The following is a 17,942-nucleotide window of genomic DNA, read 5'->3' as shown; positions in this document are numbered from 1 at the left end:
CTGGTTTGCATGCAGGCTCCAAGGACTGATGTTTGCAATCTGGGAGCCACAGCGGGTTTTTACATGATCAGTAATTCAAAAAGTGGTCGGCCAAAGAATTCCTCTTGTGCCTCTTTGTTTTGCTGTTGCCATGCACTTGTGCTAAAATATCGTTTTGGTGCAACTGGCCGGCATTAAGACAGCAGAAAGTATGTCGGACGCCGTCCAAGGGGCTATCGGATGTCCAGAGGAGCGAGAGGAAGAGAAAACACAAATGTTTTCAGTAGCAGGGAGTAAAACCCCAAAAAGAGTTCTGGTGCACAATCATAGTGAATTAGGGGGTTTCTAATGAACGCGTCAGGGTTTATTTCAGCTGCTGCCGTCCAGATAACATCCAGATGCAGCTTTGGTCGACGTGAAGCTGGTTGAAACTGTAATTTGACGGATGGGGAGCGGAGGTTTGTCCTCTGTGGCACCGCTCGCTGAGGATCTGCTGTTGCTGTTACCCAGAGTGCAAGGTGTCTTTGTGCTCGCAGTGCACTTGTCTTCCTTTATCCCGATAAAGCACAAGAACATAAGGCGACTGAAAGCTCCTACAGGCCTTTGAACGAACATCTAACAGCCAGGTGTCCTGTGCTTTCTCACAGAGGACAGACGAGGATTTTATCCTCTATTGTGGCACAAGAAAAGACTTCTCGATTACCACTCTGCCTCCAGCAACAGTCATTGTGAAGGTTTTGTTCAGTGACAGAAAAGAGTGACAGACTTCCGCCTTTGCAACAACACACAGATTGTACAAGTGCTTTTTCATCTTTTTATGTATTTGATGTAGGATGACATCCTTCTCACACAAGCAGAGCACATTTAGATCTGTTTTAATCGGGATTGTTTCCATCTCTGACAGTTGGGAAAGAAAAACATCATTCAAACTGCCCTTTAGATTTAGCCTCAGGCTTCACAGCAGAATTGTCATCATATATTTCAGGTTTCTTTCACAAAGCGGGCATGTTGCTGCAGTGTTACTCCTCAGCTGCACAGATGCAAAACTACCGTGGGGCATGTTTAGAAAGCAATTACTCTGGTCTTTATTTTCAGATTGAATAAGAGTAATAGAAGGACAAACTGACAAAACAAACAGAGCACTGCTGACACAGAGCGGCGAGCGGCATTTCTGTTTTGGATGCCATGACAGTTTCCAGGGTAGTTTTTCCAGGAATATAAGCGGCCGAGCGCTGAGAGCGAGAGAGGCCGACTTCCTGTTATTGTCAGTGAACTGTGGAGCTCGCTGTATACGAGACAGTCTGAGGTTACGCTCTCTGGTTTTAAACATATCTATAATTGATTCATAAAGTCGTTTTAGCTGCGGCTGATGAAAGTAGCAAAACGCAGACAAGAAGAAATGTTTCTGACAGATTTGTCTTGTGGAACCTTTGAATGAAGCACATGCAAAGGACATGAGTTGTGAGCAGATTTCCTTTCTTACAGTTTCAGCCTTGCAAGCACAATAGTGGTGTGTCACTCACTCCACTTAAAGGTTATTCTTACTCTATTCTTATTGACGACTCAAAGCACAACTCCTATTGTGTTCATGCACATTCATAGAACGCAGCTATAATCGGCTCGTCTATCTCTGACAGGACCACGAGCGTGGGAACATTTAGAGTTCAGTGACACACTTATCCGGACTGGAGGAGTTGGGGATCGAACCACGACCTTCCAGTTCGTGGACGACCCGCTCTTCCTCCTGAGCCTAACTCCTTCACTGAAGGAACAGCTATTTTTTAAATTGTGTGCAGCCATTCATGCTCCCCAGAGGATAGAGTTAACATTTTAATTTAAAATTTCACCTGATAGCATATTTTCGTTCTGATTAGCAAATGTTTGCTTGCCAAAAGTCTAATAACATGGTAATAAACATTCATGCCATGTCGGCAAAAGGGAAGACTTTATGTTACGTTAACACCAATATCTGTTTGTTGGTTTATTTTTATGCAAGATTATGCAAAATCCAACTGAATTTCGACCAAACCTGGTGGAGGGATGTGGGAATTACACATCGAGTGAGGCCACATGCAAACTAGAAAATGATATCATCATTAATCTGAGTTGATTGTGTTAATAATAACTTTTAATGGATTGTTGACAGCTCCATTAGTTCTTTCCGACCTTCCAGTTAGTGGACGACACACTCTTCCTCCTGAGCCTCACTCCTTCACTGATGGAACAGCTATTTTTTTAAACAGACATTCATGCTCCCCAGAAGATAGATTGAACATTTTAATTTCAAATTTCACCTGATAGCATTTTTTCGTTCTGATTAGCAAATGTTAGCTTTCCAAAAGTCTAATAACATGGTAATAAACATTCATGCCATGTCAATAAAAGGGAAGTCTTTATGTTACGTTAACACCAATATCTGGTTGTTGGTTTATTTCTAAGCAGGATTATGCAAAATCCAACTGAACCAATTTTGATCAAACCTGGTGGAGGGATGTGGGAAGTACACATCGAGTGAGGCCACATACAAACAGGAAAAGTATATCATCATTAATCTGAGTTGATTGTGTTAATAACTTTTAATGGATTGTTGACAGCTCCATTAGTTCTTTCTCTTTGTCAGTGCCTCTGTCTTTGAGGCTGAACTTTTTACTCCGACTGGGCTGATTGTAATTAAGGTTTGGACGATATCAAGTGAATATAGCATAAACACTGAAACTGCTAAACATCAGCAAATCATTATCATTGTTGGCATGATGATATTTAGGCGTTTAGCTCGGAGACCCGCTGAGCCGCTTGTGTGGCTGTGGACTCTCGGGCTCAGAGGCCAGAGGAGGGAAAAGGAACCAGCACTTTAGAAAAACAACAAAATATGAGAAGAGGAAAAAATAAACTATTCTATGTAACAGGTTTTTTCTTCTCTGCCCTTTAATCATCTGGTAACCCCCCCGATATATATATGGGGCCTCCCTCCCTCTCTCTCTCGGATTTGCTATCTTGGGACCACCCACTCTGTTGGGGGGGGGTCCTACCCACAGGTTGGGATCCACTGCTCCACCAGTCCATAATAACGTGGTCTGTGATTTATGACGGGTTGCACGTCCTCTACTGTACTCGCTGATCTCTCAGACTTTGGACTCCGGTGCTGATGAGTCAGTTGCCAAGACGACGACAGAACAAAACACTTGTTGCATGACATATTTTTACGGGGGAATTAAATATAGCAACTTGGCCAAACGTTTACCTCTGTCGTGCACTTTGACCGAGTGATAGTACAAGTAATTGAGCTAACGTGAGGCAGCGTGACCCACTGTCACGTACGACTCTCGGCCGCCTCAGCTCACTATCTGTCAGCGCTGTGTGGGCCGGAGCCTGAGAGATTACACCCGAGTCTCAAGGCCAACAGGCTGAACACTCAGCTATATGCTCTTTAAACCAATATTGTTGCAAAGTCTACACAGGAGGATGGAAACTTGAGGAATACCCTGCTGTACAGCCGGACCACACACCGAGCTCCTGGTGTTCTCGAACCGGTGCAGCAACTATTTCAGTCCGTTCTGTGGGAGGAAGCCCGTCTCACCCACTGGCTTCACCTCCAGTCAAATACCTTTTCTCCAGTTACGGCCTCAAAGTGACTCATTTGACTATTTGTATTTCACAACTGAGGGTGACGGACTTCACACAGATGATTACAGGGGCACCATGCATGCCTGAGAGGGGAACGACCTGTCTTGACGTCACGCGGTGTTCATAGTCCCAATGTGACACGCGAGGGTTTCCCTCGGTTGCTAGGCGCCGGGGTTCCGCATCCATAAACAGAGGGTTCCTCGTGGCGCACCTGTGTTTGAAGTCGACGCTGCCACGCTGTCAGACCTCTACCTGTTGCTTCACGACTGCGGTTCAGTAACCATAGTTATTTTCCATTGCCAATAACTTCTGCACGGTATCTGCTGTAACAGTGCGTGGTCGGCATGGCAACCAGAGTAATCACCTGAGGGGAGAGGTGAAGTTCCGGCTCTACTCACTCATTAATGCAGTTATGCTGTTGGCAGGAGAAGGTTCATTAAATGTGTTTAAAACCAGATCAAAGTTAGGTAACCCCGCAGTTCGTGCATAAATCACTGGCTTACATTCATTTCAAGTTGTTGTGGTTCTTTCACAGATTAGACAATAATAATCATAATCATATTTCAAACCATTATCAAGTGCTGTAAATTCATGTCTGTCATTTTAAATGCCCCAAAGTATTACTTCTTAGAAGAGTACATTAAAATAAGAACGCGACTAATGTTTTAACCTTTAAGACTGAGGTTACAGTAGTTAAGGTGTGTTTAAGTTTGTACTGCACTTTAATTATTAAATTATATATTGTTTTAACGCTCTGTGTCGCCTGATTCTATCTGTGCAAAGCATTTTAGGAACCACATATCAGTGCAGCAGCTGTTGACTGAGAATAGCTTCAGACTTGTGGCTGTGGCTTGTTTTTTTCCACTCAATACACAAAAATACAAACCTCATTCCATATTCTTTTTCCTGCCCCGCTGCCACTTAAATTGCGATTGTGTGTGTGTGTGAATTTATGACTTGGACTTAGAGATGCTTAAATCTTTAAGTGAGCTAACAGTCATCAGAGATTTGAATAGACAAGCCTTGGTAAACCCAGACGGTTGCAGAGGCAGAGATGTAGAAGAGATAACTGTAATCTGGTCGGAGTAGATGTTATTACGAGTCTCATACCGATCATTCTGATCACTGCCGGATAGGACGTGTGTTCACATGCTAAACTGAACACAGGTGCAAGAGATAAGGTGAAAAGATAAATCCATGCTGTCATCAAACCAAAAACAAAAACATGTCAAATAGGACATACTGTCAAGATCCTTCGACAGATGTCATATTTCAGATACTTGATCATGAGGAGAACATGGCTTAGCACACATGTTAACATGGAAAACTGATGACTCGTACTATGTTTCCAGACTAGGCCCACCTGACAGAACAGCTTTATTGGAAACTGTTTGGAAAAGGGCAGCTGGGAAAAAACAATAAACTTGGCAGGTGAGTGGATGAACCATCCGTCAATCACAGCTGCCAAAGTCAGCAGGGAGAAGAGCAAGAAACGTGTTTTCCACACAGAAACTATTCTCCAGTTTTTACTTAAGACTGAGCAGCAGCTACAGTTAACGTTTTTCAGCGGTGTCATCTTTATTGGCCGGTTCTCACTGTAGTCAACCCTAAGACCCGCCCCCATCCCCTCACAGGACGCCAGTTGGTCCGAAGCGAAGTGGATTTCCCGCCGGTGAGAAATCCAACTGCCCTTGCACGCTAAGGACGAGTCACGCCTGCGCTGTGGGTGTTACAAGAAAAGCAGGTGCTTCCAAAAAATGGATCAGGTCCAAGGTGAGACGAGTTAACAAGCCCAAATCTGGCATTTCAAGTCATTGTGACACGGAGTCGCAACCTGCAGCACCTGCTTGGACGTGACTCACACGAATTAAAGAGTTTCACCATTCAGAGGCAAACTGAAGGTATGACCTCACGCCGGACAGCCGCAGTCTGGCTTGGCAAGAACAATAACCAGTCTGTGTTAGTCCGTCGGACGTTTCTCCCTCGAACGTGTCTGTGACCGCTGACCACAGCTTGAGTCACATCCTTCCCAGCGCTCCTGCATATTTACAGAGTGCTGGCTTTCACTTGCCGATGATATCACAGGCTCCGGGTATTAAGAGCTGCACTGTGTGAGAATAACCTCCAGGATGGGATGGAAAGAACCGTCCAGGGTTAGCTGAAAACCATGATACAGGAAACCAGCCCTCCCCTCCTCCTCCTCCTGTGTGTGTGTGTGTCTGTGCAGAACTTTCCACTTCATTCAGCGTCCCCCCCCCCACTCGGTCAGACAGGTGCCTGCCGATGATGACACCACCACAGCTCACCTTCAGAGCTGCAGTGACATCATGTGAGAAATGACGCAGGCAGACCACGGAACAGTTTTCTCTAAATAGACATTTAATGATTTAAAATAGTGGGGTTGCAGACACAGAGGGGGGGGGGGGGGAGAGAGAGAAGGGAAACAGGTGCTGGGCTGGAAAAGAGCGTGTGTTTTTTTTTAACTGTTTTTCTTTACTGTGTAATTTTAACTCACAGCATTTCATGTTGTTTTTTTTTGATTTTGCAAAGCTGAATGTAAGGGGAGTCAAACTGATGAGGAATAAAAAGCACAACAGCCAAGCAGGAAGGCATTGCTCCGACATGGTTCGACGATAATACAAAATGAAGGAATTTTTGTAACTCTTTAAATTTACAGTTATCGAACTAATAACACTGAATCCAAGTTCATTCATATGTAACAAATATATACAGATAATCAACAAAGAGGAAATGTGGCAGAACGAGGAGGCTTCATGTAAAAAATATCAGACCGACCGATGAGCGTGTTATTGACCTGTGAGGAGGTGAATACTTTAAAACCAGAATCGTAACATCTGCTTTCAAGCCGTTTGACCCACTGGGAAAGATTGTGTACAACTCTGCACCGAATCAGTTGGATGTAAACATTACTCCTGCTCTTCTTGGCCTCGCCCACACAGTAGTAAAATATAATTACTTTTTTTTAACCTACCCAAAGGCTCCATCTAATATTCGCATTGATCAGAAATGAATATAACTTCCAACAAATAATAAAAACTAAAGGAAAGCAGAGACCGACACTCCTCGGACTGACACCTGCCATTGGGAGCACATTAGCGGCTCGACTCCACCCACTCTTGGTTTCCACCTGCCGGCTGCAGCGCTGCCTACTGGGTCCGGAGCTGGTAATCTGAGGAGGAAACGGAGAGACTTAATCAAATGGACAAAGAAAAAGGAGGGAATCAGAGAGAAATGCAGTGGAGGCGGCTGATGCCTTCCACCCAGAGTGAATGGGACACAGAGGAAATGAGATGAGGGTGTGTGGCAATTAGTGGCAACATTAGAAAAAAGACCAACAAGCGCAACCTCGGTAATATCTCAGTGTGAAGATCGAACCACAAAAAAAAAAAAAAGAACACAAAAGGTTCACTTTCTCACATTCTGCAGGACGTTGCCACATTGCTTCATGTTCTATAGTGTATCCCCTTTTCATAGAACTTCATCAGTACAGAGCTAGTTCCCACCACATTGCACTGCATTGCCCAACTGTTGCCTAATACATGCACAGATGAGCACTCAGCATCACTGAACTCTTCACCCACCTCCGTTCTGGGTGATGTAGCGCACCCACGGCAAGGCCTGGTATCCACTCTTCTCGATGATCTTCAGGTAACGCACCTGTTGAAAAGAAAGGAAAAGAAAGATATGAAAAGGACTGATGGAGAAATAAGGTAGTTTGCTTGAAAGGAATTTAAAATTGTAATATCTAACACTGGATTCTTCGAGGCAGGAAAGGATGTAAACGGTTTATTTCTAATGCAAAATGATGGTAAAAGTACCTAATCCTAAACAAATTTACAATTGAAATGATTTATTCGGTGCAAGGTTTGCAGGGGACTGATCACAACACACAAAAAAAACTCACAACAGAAAGTAGAGCCACGAATTCACTAAATCTTATTGCAGGTTAGGACTCAATGTTTGCAGCAAACAAAAATTATTGTAATATTTTCAAATGTGAAATTTCTTTTTGTGACATTTGTGGTTAAATTTGCACAATCAATCAAAATGTATTTGTGTTGTCAATAATTACAATTTGCTTTACAACCCGTACGAGGTGGGACATCCTCTGTTCTTAACCCTCAACTGATATGAGGAAAAACAACCCAAAACAAGTTTATACAGTTGCAATTTACTTTACTTCCTTTTGATTCTGTGTGTATTTTATCATTTACTTTAAGCGTTAGACAGTTGAGTATGTGGGTTGCTTGTCTGTTAACTGAAAGGCAGTTTACTGTACGAGACTGAGACCGATATAGTTTCTGATCCACGCTAAAAACACAACTTCACTTTCCATGATCATCTGCTCAATAGCTCTGCAGCCTTTTCAGTGAGTGTTTTATGCACAATGAAAAAGGATGTTTCAATACTGGTTTTGCTCCAACTCATTGCTTTCTTCTGCAACGGAGCAAGCTGCTAACTTTTCAAAGACACAGGTGTCGACTACTTCAGTTTCCAAAGGCCGATTCTCTTCTGAATTCCCCCTTTAAAGTTGTGGCAAGCTGATAGTAAGAGTAGTGGTGTTTATGAGGAAGCAGTAGTATGAGTAACACTGAGAAGAGGGAAGCAGCTACAGAGCAGCTTTCAAGGTACACACAGAGTGAATTTGCATCACTGTTCTGTTCGGGGCTTGGGAGGAAAAAGAAGTGCACATCAGCATAATCAAGACACAACTTTCACAAGCCATTAACCGACATTTCATCAGAGCTGTTACCACAGAGCTGGATTTCGAGAAGAGGTGATAAAAATACCCTGGCACACCGACCATCACTCAACTTGATTGCCCCCGGTTTTTCCCACTCAGGTGCCCAAAGAACTATAAAAAGAAACGTTAACTAAATGTCTTTGTTCGTTTTATATTCATAGTATTTATAAATGATGATTTATTAGAACATCTGTTACAGTTCCACCACAACAACATTGAGAAATCCCATCTCATCTCAACATGTTTTATGTCGTTTTCATCTCGAGGTGGTAATAATTATACATCACAAATAACTACGTACACATTCAGGTTTGCAGACATAACTTTCACACGGTCCCTTACACTTGTGAAAAAAAACAAGCTCTCACTATTGGGAGGGATGGGAAGCGTTAATGCTGACACGCTGCGACCCTCTCCCTGGGAGATGTCGCCTGTACGATGGTTCCCAGCTCAGAGCGGGACAGACAGGGCAGGAATTTGTGGGCAAGGCCTCTGGTAAGGCCTCGGTACTCGCCGCCTTGTTATTACCTTCCACTACACAGTGAGGTCAGAGGGAGACAGCGCCGTGGCCGCCAGACGCATGACGACAAACACATAGACGCGGGATCACCGAGTCTGCAGGCGCAGCACTTCTCGCTGAACCCAGGAGCCAAACATGCAGTCGGCCTGACCGTCGGTACACAGTCAGCAGAATGGCATCAAAAGCCAAACTCCGCAAAATATCATTATGGCTTGTAAGATGAGAAGAGGAAAGGAGACTGTTTGTTGTATCTCGTTGGGTAAGTACAGACTACATGTGTGGTCTGGACTTATCAGGATCTCGGTCGGAGCTCCGGCCCCGAAAAGCATCTGCCAACATGTTTGGCTTCTCTCGACATCACCTAAAGACGGGAGGTTTGGACGCGTAACTACCGCTCTGCTCTCGCTGCCACTCGGCCAAAGTGGCGGGTTACTGCATCTCTAGTAAAATTTACAAGGTGCAGTTACGTGCATCATACACACTTCACATGTGTGCTGCCCTGCACTTAGTGGTGGAGTTAAGAGGAACTTTCTCATGCTTTGATATTTACATGCATCTAATTAAACTTGGTGGGCTCTTCTCACACGTACAGAGCGGTGTTATAGACTGCATTAAGAGTCTGAAGCCAGGCCTGGGCTCACTCTGTAATAAGGCTCCACACAAGGGTTCGGTGGGAATATGGGTCTTAATAGTCTGTGTTTGTGATGCACCAACGTGTGACTGCTGAGAGAAGCTTCTGCTGCCTGAAGAGAGAATCATGGTCTTCTCAAAGGCTGGGAACAAATTGTAAGAAGTCATATCTTAAAAATCTGAAAAATGAACCTGACGTAGTTCCTCTGTGGTTTTCACAATCAGAGCTTTTCAGGTAAATTAACAAACGAAAATGTGTTCTTGAGAGGTTGCCTGTGTTTGGAGGAGTTTCATCATATTTCATTTTGAATTCGTTTAACTTTAGAAAGGTTACAACACGGGGCTGATGACTAACTTTGTTATGTGTATATTTAATATCTATATTGTGTAACCATTGAAATACTTTGATCAGCATTATTTCAGATTTCTCCTGTATATTTATTGACATTAGTTTTTTCCTCAGTGACCTTAGTAATAAATGTTTTTATGTGGCCTACCACAGGTTTAAAGAGACATCGGACACCTCATTGACTTAAGATCTCAATTCAACTGTTGTCCAAATGGAGACATACAAGACAAACGAGCAGATGTTGATTCCAGTGTGGGACCAGCGCCTACGACTTGGCAAAGATTTTACAGGAAAGACCAAAATTGTGATCATTTCTTTCAGCTGCCAAATTACCTTAAAAAAATGACATTTCTTATCGAGTCACAATCAATTACAAATAAGTTACGTTTCAATTAAACTGGGCTTGAGCCCCTCGTATCCGAGTGGGCTGCATAATGGCCACGCAACTTAATAAGGATTTTTATTGACTTTCACAGGAAATGTGGACAAGCTGGAAAATATGACCTCTTGGTACTTTTAATGAGATTAACGCAGCCTAGAAGTTAATCCGTGAATTGGAGTTTCTCTGGTACTGGCGCTGGTGTCTGTTAAAGAAGGTTTTTGAATTACATATACAAGTTGAAAGAATTGATTAATGCTCAGTGACCAAGGCTGTTGAAGAGATTTATACCCACACTTCCTTTAAATTGCTTTAACAAGCATTTTTGCCAAAAAGACTTTGTACCGCTGCTTGAATAGTAGGATTTAATTATCCATCTTTGGATTCAGAACTCAGTAAGTTTTATTGTAAAAAGTCTTCAAAAACAACACTGCTGCTTGTTTAGCACATTTTCTTGTCTGTGTTCTCAGTTCACCACATAATAGGAACCGACTATTCGCAATAACAATATTGAAACTCTTGAGGGAATAGTTGGTGAAGAGGTTAACCATAAACAGATGTGAAAGCTGATATGAAAAAAGCACAATGAGAGAAGTCAACAGTTTACAAAATATATAAAAGAGTTTTTCTATTTTGACTTTGATTTGTATTACTGCTGTTGTTTTATTGTATTGAGCCACGTGAAGACTCATTTTCTAAGATTATTCATTTATAGAAATGTGTTCTTACTTGTTTAGGGCAGTGTCAGTTATATATTATGCCATGTTCCTGTTTTGAATGAATGTTCTGGTATTTTACAACTTCTGGTTCAAACATCACTTGATCTCTGAAAATATGTCACTTGTAAAAGTCTTGTTTCAGAGGTTAAGGCAAAGTGTCAAATGAGTCCAGCTGTTGAAAACTGATGTGTAATTATGTAAAAACTGAGGAAAACAATGTTTTTGTGAAATCATATGATATATTCCAATAAGAGTTTGTAAAGTTGGCATTGTGTGCTCACATCGAGGCCTGGGAAAACTTAATTTTGAGTAACTGTAGTGCTACACATATAATCACAGGACAACTGTGATTATACTGTATGTGCTGCACATGTGTGCAAGTCTGTGGTCAGCGAGAGTTTTCATTCAAACACCAAGGAAAACATTATCTTCTCCCTCAGATTCATGGGAATCACAATCAAAATCCAATGAATCTACTTATCTGTAACTGAGAATGACATTTTCTATCACTGTCATTAACAAAGAGGCGAGGGTCCAAGTTCAAGTTGAATAGCATCAAAAAGAAAAGGAGTTTCAGTGTCAGGGCGCTGCCTTACTGCCCCCTCTGGCCAACAAAGAGACTTACATGCATTGTTTGAATTCCTGCTCTGAGAGAGAGGACATATGTGAGGCCCAGCGGCACGTCAGGAATTCTAAATCTGCAGTGACAAGGAAACCTACAAGATATTTGGACTGTGTGTGTGTGTGTGTGTGTGTGTGTGTAAGTGCACTGGCTGCTAATCAAACAGCAAGTGAGAGCGGTTGTTTGAATCTTCTCTCTGGTGGTTTAGTGAACAGGAACCAGTTTGACCAACTGTTGAAACAGACTCGATAGATTCATCCGGAAATAAACACAATGTATTTTCTATTCTATTTTCAAACTCCCAAAGTCCCAAGTCCTCTTATCTCCCAGTGGAAAATTGCGTTTCAGCTCATTTTATCTCTACCCATGTGCTGCTTGCAGGTAGATTTACAAAGTAACTGTTGAGTGTGTGTGTGTTTGTGTGCAGGACTCACCTGGATGCCTGAGGTGGTGAAGTACGGGATCTCAAACTTGACACTGATTGGTGGCTTCCCCTCCTTGTCTTCAGCCTCGACACTCGGCAGACCGAAGTGGGCTCGCATCAAATACTCTTTTCCGCCCTGTGACAAGTAACAACAAAAACTATTTAATACAAAACATGGGACAAAACTATTGTGTTTTAATGTTGAAAGGGACGATATGATGAAAAAAAACACTAGAGGGTTCCACGTCGATTCAGTTGCTTGCTTAGACGGACAAAAACAACAACATCAAGTGTTTATCATCAGTAAGTAAATAACAACTGTTGAATTTCTTAAATCGGGTGAAGAAAATGAAATACTTCGCCCCAGAAACCAAACAAAGGAAGATATATTAATTTGTAACGAAGTGCACGGTATTGAGGAGTCTCTGCTCACAGGGAAGGACTTGATGGACCAGACGATCTCACTGTTCTCGGGGACCCACTTCACGCTGCCCACTGTGGTCTTGAACTTGGGTGAGTCGGCGTCCGTTGGCACAGGAATGTGGATTTCCACGTTGTTGGCTGTGGAACGCCTTTTGAACTGACTCTTGGCCTGAGAGGAGAAACAAGCAGGTCAAGTTTAGCACCACGTTCCGCCTCAGCAGGATCGTGCCAGTTCACGATGATTGAGTTAAATGAGGGTTATTCAATCAGGATTACTCATGCATGACAACAAGATACACAAACCATTACTGTATACTCTGCAAAGAATGAGAACAAACCAGAAGTCAGACTGAACTTTATTGCAGTCCAGTCATTTGTCACAAGTTCTTTTCAAGTTTTTCTACATTAACAATAGGACACTGGTAGGACAGAGGAAGTAACAAACCTTGATCATGTACTCGATCCGACTGTGGGAGTGTTTCTCAATAACCGATTCAATCCAGATCAAAGGTTTCACCTGTGACACAACAACACACGTGTAATTACTTACACATTCACTTTAAAACAGGTTCTCTCACGTTTGACAAACACACCAGCTAAAATAGCACATGCCGCAGTCACCCCCCAATGGATTGACTGTGTTACTACACCTTAAACCATTGATGAAAGTAGAAAAATAAAACAAAAGTTTACTTTGTTTCCACAACCACCAACACAAACAACAAATAGTCCTATAATCATGGTTGTATTGTGTGGAGCCAGTGTTGTGTTGTGGTCAGTGTGGAAAGAGGAAATGTTGGGAAAAGCACACATTGCGCCACTTGACACGTTGTGTAATTAAGGAACATGTTTCTTGGTGTATCCACCAACAATATTAATTTTTTAAAGCATATGAGATGACAAACGCTAGATTTCTGAGGCTGATGGTAACAATAACATTAGAAGGTTTAATCACTTATGAAGCACTGACTATTTTATTGAATGAAAACAACTATTTCATCCCTCAAAAGAATTCTGCTCCATAGTTCTACTTCCTGTCCCACAGGATAGGAAACCATTGTGAAACATTCCATCATATTTTAAACCTTCTTAACACAATGTACTGACTATAGCATATTACTCATTACACGATTGCTGTTTCTGAATCATGACGATGCGTTTGGTAAATGAATTATGTGTTGTCTGGCTGATGATGAATCTGCATCTGGTTATGTTTCCTCTTTCATGGCAATATTATTTAACGTATTGACTAACTATGCCTTTGATCAGGAACTGTTGTAAATATTGCTGTTCTATTGAAGCGAGGCACTGTATCTCCAGAAGAGTAGATATGGCAACAATGATAGATTAAATGATTTTGAATATTGTTTAATCACTTTTCCATTTTTATTAATATTATAACAATATTTGGTTGCTACGATTTTTTTGTCAGTAACACTAGAACAAATCAATCCAACTAAATTACCACTTATTTGAAATAAGACTGATTTTCGGGTTGTTAGATTGGACAATGTCCCAGTCTATAAGTTTGTCTGACTATCTTGACTATATATTTTGCTGTAGTCCATTAAAGGGGAGGGTTGGTTTAATCCACAGTACTCACATGAGTGTTGAGGCGATAGGACATGAGCTCAAACTCTCCATCCGGAGGGATGAAGGAGATCGTGCGGTCGTTCTCAAAGCGAGACAGGCGGACACACTGGTGGAACTTCACATCTTCCAGCTCTACCGATTTACTCTTTCCTCCTACAGGTACAAAATAAAGATAATTTCAGAAGGATACAAAATACCAGAAGAACGTACCAGCATCACATGAACTGGTATATTGTATATTTTGGGATCAGCATGTGGTTACACATGGATGTGAAGTATGACACAGGACAATCCAGAATCAGACCACAGCCTGTCATGAGAGGGAACTCACGTCCAGTGTTTTCAAACAGAACCTTGTCGTTAAGGCCCAGCCGCAACTCGGGCATCCCAGACAGGAAGACACGCATCTTAATGGAGCCGACGATCTCACTGCGAAGAACATTTCCATTGGCACTGACCTGAAAGTGTCAAGACAGCTGTGTCAGAGAACTTGTTCATAGCTGCATGCATCTTAGATGATTCAATCACAAGTGGAGAGCTCTAACAGTGGAGTTCATATGAATGTGTATTGTAGTAATGGTCACAAATAAAACAATGCAATGGAGACACTGAGAAGCATAAATATCATTATAAAACTTCAGCCGGGAGGTATAATCTGAGTAGCACAGAAAACCCGACAAGATCCGATTGTTTAACACTCTGAGTGTGTTGTGACACACACAGTGAGGAAGTACAGCAGCTCTGTGACTGGCATTCCTTAAGCAACACAGTGCTAAAACAGGCAGTTCCTACCAGGAGGTTGACTGACTCAATGACGTCCAGGAAAACCTCGTTCTTCCTGTACTTGATGCCCTCTGACCTCCAGGAGACGGCGTTGGTGACAGTGGCGGGGGGTCGCGGGGCGCCAGTGTCTAGCTTGTGCCCCTCCTGGGTGATGTATCTAAGAGACAGAAACATAAACAGTGAGGAAAAAAAGGAAATCAACTGTCTGCGGTGGCGAGTTCCCAGAAAGCATCAAAGAAGAACAGAGAATTGTCATGGTTATCGTATTACTGTTGTCAAAGAACACTAGGGGGGGAAATCCAGAGTTTGTTTGCAGCAGTAACCACAGGGCTGAAGGTTTGAATGGTTCTTTTACAGGATAATAAGCTCCTTTTGACGTATAGATATAAGAAAACAACAGCGGTAACACAAAGCAACCTGTAAACAGTTTATTACACCAGTCAAAAAGCTCAACTTACAGTCACAGAAATATCAACACTTTAGTTCGGGCTCCGGTAAAGACAGATGAGCTTTGTTATGTTTGTTGGGCATTTTATAGACTAAAGAAAAATTAGAATATAATCCAAAGGTTAATCAATAAGGACAGTATTAATTGGCCACATCTTTAATGACTGTACATGTAGTTTGTGGCAGTGAGACTGAGGCTCACAGAGGATACTCACTCTTGCAGAATCTTGCTGTCAGTGGTCTGAGGATATCCAAAGTCCATCAGCTCATCCATCAGCTCATAAATGATGACAAAGTTATCTCTAATGCTCTCCTCCTCCAATTCCTTGAAATACTCTGAAAAAACCTGAAGAACACAAATGTGGATTCATAAACTTGTTTCTCAAACACTGTCTATAAACCACACATGCGTTTGTTTGAGTTGTGTATTAACCGAAGCAGGTAAAGATCTCCAACATACCTGAACTATTTTGTACAAGAAGGAGAACACCAGCGAAACGCTAGCATTTTTCTTGGATGTTGCCACCACTGATGTGTTGTGTGTCAAGAAATTGAACGGAGCAAGAGTTTAAAGTCAAAACAGTCACAAAAAGTGAATAAAACCAGGTTTTGAGAAGTTGCAGGTTAACAGGGAAGGATACAGTAGAGGTTATTGTGTTTGATCCACATGAACCGGACCCCCCCGTGGGCCAGGATCGGAGACAGCGTCCCCTCCTCCTCTTTGTCCATCAGAAGGGTCATGAAGTGCTCGATCTCCGACATGTCCACATCTCCCCGGTAATTTCGGCATACCAGGACCTGAGAGGAACAAACAGTACTGGTGAGTCTGGGAAAGGCTGCACACCAGGGGCCTGTTCCAGAGAGCAACCCTGAACTCTGGAGCTGAGTAAATAAAGAGCAGGACCTCCATTTTAATTCAGTGCATCCAGGAATATCTTTCAGGAGGATGAGTGAAACCATAAGGGTTTGTTTGGGAGAAAATCTGCATCAGACTTAAAGTGATATTTGTTTTTGAAACAGGAAAATGTTCTCTCAACCCACGATCAAAATCAGAATCAAGAGAATTTCACTAAACTCACTCTCTGCAACACGCCCCTGAGGTTTATTGTTTTTGATAAGTTAACAGATTGAAAAATAAGAAGTAAAGTTTATCATATAATGTACTGCATTTTTACATGTGTGCATTCATACATCTATTCTTTAATCTTTAACCACACACACATCATGAGATTAGTGTCACACTGATATTAACTGTGCAAATGGAAAAAATGGGTATTTAAATCCCACTAAACTCAAACAGATTCAAACACATCTGCAGTATCACTTGAAATATTTAATAATAATAACTTAGCGTCACTATTTTGTCAAACATATGTGCACTCCACCATTAACTCCTGGTGAACTGGATGCTTCCATTCAACCTTGATGAGTAACTTTAAAGCCGAAGTGACCAGAGGACGATCAGGGCTGAATATACATTGTCTGAATATAATAAAAATATATGTAAAGTGTTGCTTATAATCCCAAAACGTGTCAAATGGAGGAATTTGCAAGGTGAGCTTGGCTGCTAGCTAACAGCTGACACCAGCTGCAGGTTAGCCAGCGGCCTGATGTCTTCTCCAGCTCGAACCCCATCTGTCACAAGCCTCCTTCTTCTATGTCACATTTATTACTTACAATATTAAACCCTTTAAAACCTCGACACTTAGCAGAACAAGCCGTGCTAACGCGTTAGCTTCTCTGCTGCCAGGAATCGGCCACATCATAATCTGTCACTGAGGAATGTGTCGGCTAGGCTAGCAGCTAGCATTAGCATCGTAGCAGCCCCCGGTGCAGTTAGCTCACCTTTCCTTTCAAATCCAAGACGTAAACGGCGCTCGCAGACATCTTGGATTAATTTACACGCGTTTGTAAAGACAGAATTCTCTTCGGGATGATTTCAAACAAGCAGATTTTAATTCATAATACTGGAGGATGGAGGAAAGAGAGGCTTCCTCGTTTTTTTTTTCCACCTCACACCGACCGGGCCTCTCTCCACACAGCGCCCCCTATGGAGAAGGAGGAATCAGCGCAGGAGGCAGAGAAAAGGTATAGAAGGTTTATTCTTTGATTTTAATGTCTAACTAATAATAATATATATTTTTTCACATAGCACCGTTCAAAACGCAATTACAAGGTGCTTTAGAATTTAAAAATAAATAATTATTTCATCTCACTGCTCCCATGTTTCTTTTGGTTCTTCTACTCTACTATGACAACATATTTTTGTGGGCAAATAGAACAAATTGTAAAAAAATATATATAAAAAAAATATATAAAAAGAATTTAATAAAATAAAAAATTTGAATTTGAGCATGTAAGCCAATTAATTTGCCTGAATAACAATAATAACAATCCTCACAATTTCAATAGGGCCTCACTGTCTGTCAGTGCCTGTCAATGCTCGGGCCCTAATTAAGGCAAACTATTAAACCCAGTTTAAGATCCCACAACACTACAGGGCAAATTCAAGAAATGATAAATGGTTGATAACTCTATATTTTAGGAGGTGAATCAGTAAGAGAGGAGCTTGAGAAAAGGCATCATAACCACGATCTCTATCAGGCTCAAAGTGTCTGGATGAGGATGGGAAATATCTGGCAAAAATTTTCAGGCAAAAGGAATAATTTCAAGAAAGTTTGAAAT

General features: G+C 41.9%; 1 protein-coding gene across 1 annotated transcript; it reads right to left on the bottom strand.

Annotated features, from left to right (window-relative positions):
- Window positions 1-5,961: 5,961 nt before the first annotated feature.
- Window positions 5,962-17,264, bottom strand: ap1m1 (adaptor related protein complex 1 subunit mu 1). Its single transcript, XM_061083929.1, has 12 exons — window positions 17,103-17,264; window positions 15,899-16,055; window positions 15,718-15,785; window positions 15,473-15,603; window positions 14,820-14,967; window positions 14,359-14,485; window positions 14,038-14,180; window positions 12,880-12,951; window positions 12,445-12,603; window positions 12,022-12,147; window positions 7,206-7,281; window positions 5,962-6,793 (listed from the first exon to the last, which is right to left on the bottom strand). The coding sequence occupies exons 1-12, from the start codon at window positions 17,142-17,144 to the stop codon at window positions 6,771-6,773; spliced, it is 1,272 nt and encodes a 423-aa protein (XP_060939912.1). The 5' UTR covers window positions 17,145-17,264; the 3' UTR covers window positions 5,962-6,770.
- Window positions 17,265-17,942: the final 678 nt, after the last annotated feature.

Source organism: Limanda limanda, chromosome 13 (assembly GCF_963576545.1).
Source record: "Limanda limanda chromosome 13, fLimLim1.1, whole genome shotgun sequence".
Taxonomy (NCBI): Eukaryota; Metazoa; Chordata; class Actinopteri; order Pleuronectiformes; family Pleuronectidae; genus Limanda; species Limanda limanda.
The sequence above is the reverse complement of the archived record's forward strand: the minus strand, read 5'-3'. Positions and strand labels throughout refer to the sequence as shown.